Genomic DNA, 5,000 nt, shown 5'->3' on the forward strand with positions numbered 1-5,000 from the left:
CACACATGTATAGATGTGTGTTTGTGTCTTTGTGTTGTTGTTCTCCATCAGCGATTGCAAATGGTGTTTTAACTTAACAGTTCGGCAAAATCCACCGATAGAATAAGCACTAGGCTTATTCAATTGTTTTCCCCTAAGCACTTCTAGGCGACGCCTTGACTCCAATACTTATTCTCTAGATCTAGTACTCAGTCTATCGGTGTCTTTTATCGACCCATTAAGTTACGGGGACATAAACAAACTAACATCGGTTGTCAAACGCTAGTGGAGGAGGGAGGAAAGTCCAAGCGCAAAGACAACCACACACACACACAGAAACAGATACACAGAGACAAACACACAGACACACACACGCACACACATTTGCTGCGTATATTCCTCTCTCTCTCTCTCTCTCTCTCTCTCACTCTCTCTCTCTCTCTCTCTCTCTCTCTCTCACACACACACACACACACACACACATCGTCAGTCGCCAATTTCTTTCTCTTTTGTTCTTCTCCTTAGGAAATTTCAGCCTGTCAACTTTAGCCACATTCTTCTTCTTCTTCTTCCTGCTGTCATGTTGGACCTACGGAGTGTTCGTGCCCAGCGGTCTCTTTGTACCCAGCCTGTTATGTGGGGCAGCTTACGGAAGACTGGTGGCCAGCATCCTGCAGTAAGTTCTACGATAATTTGCTTGTGTATCAAGTCGTTTATATATAAGGCTTCAATATTTGTTTTTTATCATCACCACCGCCATCATCATCATCATCATCATCATCATCATCATCATCATCATCATCAATATCATCAATATTATATATATATATATATATATATATATATATATATATATATATATATATATATATATATATATATATATATATATAATCATAAATATACATGGATTAGCATTGAGTTGCTTCTCCAACATACTGAAAATTTAGAAATAGCAGTCAAAGAACTACTGATTCTAAACTACAAATTTTTCTCTAAATGGATGGCGATATTTATGGCACACATAGAACAAAAAACCGGAGGGGAAAGCATAAACAAAACAAGTCTTTAGTTAATCGGATACGATCGTTTCATGGTTAAGAGAATGAAAAATCCCTATTCCAATCCTCAGTCCGATATTCTGATAAATTTGAAAGTGTCTCTAAAAAAATTCACAGTAATTTTTGGCCATGCGACACCAAAAATCAACGATAAGAAAGGCACTTACGAATTCATCGGTTAGTGAGTTCAGGCATCCCATCTCAAAAGAAATCTATTCCATGTGCGTTACAAATAGTCCCGTATGAAAAAAGTCCCGTGTGAAGGGATTACGGTTTAGCCACCTAACTTAGAGGTATCAAATATAAAATATACAAGAATAAGGGCAGGGAATCGTCAATTAATAATAGAATTAATAATTAACAATTTTGCCAAGTAGTTCAGTATGAAAAAACCTTTATCGGTAAAACCATTTATCATCATAAATATACATGGATTAGCATTGAGTTGCTTCTCCAACATACTGAAAATTTAGAAATAGCAGTCAAAGAACTACTGATTCTAAACTACAAATTTTTCTCTAAATGGATGGCGATATTTATGGCACACATAGAACAAAAAACCGGAGGGGAAAGCATAAACAAAACAAGTCTTTAGTTAATCGGATACGATCGTTTCATGGTTAAGAGAATGAAAAATCCCTATTCCAATCCTCCGCCATCCATTTAGAGAAAAATTTGTATTCTTGTATATATATATATATATATATATATATATATATATATATATATATATAAATTTGACATGGGCGATTCTTTCTTGTCTTGGGATTCACGGTCAAATGGCTGGGTGGAATTGCACGAAAATCTATACATATATGTAGATACAAAGCCCAGCATCACCACCGGATCGGTGGTGATGCTGGGCTTTGTATCTTTTTCATAGCTCCCATGGTTACTGAGATAATCGACAATAATAATAATCTTCTGTTTATGAAGGAGAAAGGAAGGGGTGATACATGAATAAGGACGGGGATGATGTCATATCTTTGTCATAGCTGCCATGGTTACCGAGATAATCTACTATAATAATACTCTTGTGTTTATGAATGCGAAAGGAAGGGGTGATGTCATATTTGGTAGTGGGATGATGAAAATTGTACGCTGAAAAAAATCAAACATGCGTGTGTATATAAAAGGGGGTATGCGAATGTGTGTGTGTGCGTGTGTGTGTGTGTGTGTGTGTGTTTATGTGTTTGCGTGCGCGTGTGCGCGCGTGATGGAAGTGAGAGGGTTAATATTCAACGTTGAAAAGAAAAATGCTCCAGCGTTTCAACTCTGTGTATTTGGTATGTTTCACTTGAATACAATCTGTTCTCTATAAAGGTACGTGTCTGTTATTTTGTTGATTTAAAGTAATTTCTTTGGTATTTCTCGACCAAATTTTATTTAGCGTCATTATTATTAAATTTATGCATTTCTAATCAATTTGGAGATATTTGCTATCGAGTTGCAGATTTTTAACAATGCATTCGGTGATTATTTGCTTTATTTCTCGGGCAAAATTTACAACTTACAATAAAAGAATAAAATTATTATTTCATTCAAAAATTGATGAGTTTTGTTTTTAGTGATGACTTGAAATGGCGAATATTTTTTCTAACTGTATTTGTTTGAAAAAAAAACATACTTTTCTTTATATTTAGCAATTCTTTATAATTACTTTTACGATGTGCCTAAATAAAAACCATCGTTATAGATCAGCGTTTCTCAACCTGTTTCGCGATTCGGTTTCCCTTGGACATTGAAAAATTTATTTCGGATCCCTTGTGGTGATGAAAATTTTAATTCAGCTCCCCATGTATCTGAGATAGACCAGCCGGCCCATGAAAAATCTGACTTGACCTTTGAAAATTAAAAAAAAATCTGACCTATTTTAAAATTTCGTTTAATTTTTGTTTTATTTTTTTTATGTTTGTTTCTGTTGTTTTGCATCTTTGTTCGCTTAGTATTTGGGTTTATTTTTTTTATTTGGTTGAATCTTGGTTGTTTTTTTTGTCGGTCAGTTATTTTTAGCGTTTTGACAGAAAAAAAGTCATTCTAAAATTGTTTTTTAACGTAAACATGCCCAAACAAGTCAAATGCTTATACAGAGCAGGTGTAATATATATACATATACATAAGCGCAGGCCTGGCTGTGTGACAAGAAGCTTGCTTACCAGCCTTATGGTCGAGTTCAGTCCCACTGCGTAGCAACTTGGGCAAGTGTCTTCTGCTATAGCCTCGGGCTGACTAAAGCTTTGTGAATGGATTTGGTAGACAGAAACTGAAAGAAGCCCGTCGTATATGTATATATATATATATATATATATATATATATATATATATATATATATATATATATATATATATACATACATTATATATATACATCCATACATTACTATATATATATATGTATATATATATATATATATATATATATATATATATATATATATATATATATATATATATATATATACATACATTACTATATTTATAGTTGGAATTTACAAAAAACAAAAAACAAAACAAAAGACGAAGACAGGTGTATAAACAACAAACAGGTCTATTAGTTTAACACTCGGGAAGGTGTGAATGTCTTTTACGTTTCGAGCCAACGCTCTTCAACAGAAAGGAGCACGAGAAAATAGACAGAGAGAGAATAAAAGAATCTTTAGTGGAGGATGGTGGTGTTAGAGAGGTATGGGCAAATGCGGCAGCGTGGGTGGGAGCAGGGGGACGAGCCGGGTTGGGAGGTGTGGTTAGGGAGGAAACTGTGGACCAGGAGGTCACGTAGGTTGTGGACTCGTTTGAAGGAGGGGAGGGGTAGGTTGGGGAAGATGTGCGAAGTGGAGGGGTCAGATTGGAGTCGCCGAAGGCTCGGAGAATGGTGCGTTGGAGAGGCAGGGTGGAGAGATGGTAGGTGAGAGAAAACAGGAGACGGTAACGGCGGGGCGAGTGTGGGGAGAGAGAGCAAATGCACGGTCCACGGAACGTGCTCTGGCAAGGGCGGTGTGGATAGTAGTGAGGGGATATTCACGAAGGATGAAGTGGCAATCCATGAGTTGAGACTGAGTCTCAAAGTCATGGTTGTCTCTGCAGAACCTGCGTAGACGGAGGAATTAGGAGTAGGGGATGGAGAGAGTGGTGTGTTTAGGGTAGGAGGAGGAGAAGTCGAGGTATGAGTGTGAGTCGGTGTGTTTGTAATGGATGGAGGTGGTGACAGTGGAGTGATGTATGCTGATCGAAATGTCGAGAAAGGAGACGGAAGTGTTGGAAATGGTGCAGGAGAATTCGAGGGCAGGATGGAAAGATTGGACAAAAGAGAGGAAGGAATCTAGATGTTCGCGGGAGAGCGAGGTTGCATCGATACAATCATCAATATAAAGACCGTTATAATTCAGGAGTGGGAACAGGGAATCTTGAAAATATTATGGGCCTCAACGTAGCCAACGAACAGGTTCGCATAGTTGGGATCCATTCTCGTTCCCATTGCCACTCCCGAGAACTGTTGGTAAAACTCCCCCGTGAACGAGAAGCAGTTAAGGGAGAGGACAAGTTCGGCCAGACGAAGTGTGAACGTGTCAGGTTGCGGGTTAGGTCGAAGGTCTTGGTAGTGTTTGAGGGCAAGAAGCCCTTCGTGGTGTGGGATAACACCAAGATATAAGATATAAGCTCTTGATATCAAGAGTGAAGAGAAGTTTAGAGAGGCCAGGAGGGAAGGAGAAAGAGTTGAGAAGACGAAGAGCATGGTTAGTGTCGTGGATGTGTGAAGGGAGGGAAGCCACTAGGGGGGCAAGGACACGGTCGAGGTTGGAGGGTAGAGGGCAGTAGAAGGAGGCGTCTTGAAGTTGGCGGAGAGCTTCAGCCTTGTAGAGGTCCGCGCGCCACACCACCATGGCTCCACCCTTGTCGGCCGGTTTTATGATTATGTCTGCGAAGAGCCGAGTGTTCGGCTGGGGAGATGTTAAGATGTCG

At 38.8% G+C, this 5,000-nt stretch overlaps 1 protein-coding gene across 1 annotated transcript in view; it reads left to right on the plus strand.

Annotated features, from left to right (window-relative positions):
- LOC106874849 (H(+)/Cl(-) exchange transporter 6) overlaps window positions 1-5,000 on the plus strand; it is a 77,733-nt gene that overhangs the window by 35,394 nt on the left and 37,339 nt on the right. Inside the window, exon 16 of the mRNA XM_089342541.1 lies at window positions 505-655. Within this exon, the coding sequence (XP_089198667.1) occupies window positions 505-655 (151 nt within the window). The remainder of the gene's footprint in view (window positions 1-504; window positions 656-5,000) is intronic.

Source organism: Octopus bimaculoides, chromosome 26 (assembly GCF_046866305.1).
Source record: "Octopus bimaculoides isolate indiv1 chromosome 26, ASM4686630v1, whole genome shotgun sequence".
Taxonomy (NCBI): Eukaryota; Metazoa; Mollusca; class Cephalopoda; order Octopoda; family Octopodidae; genus Octopus; species Octopus bimaculoides.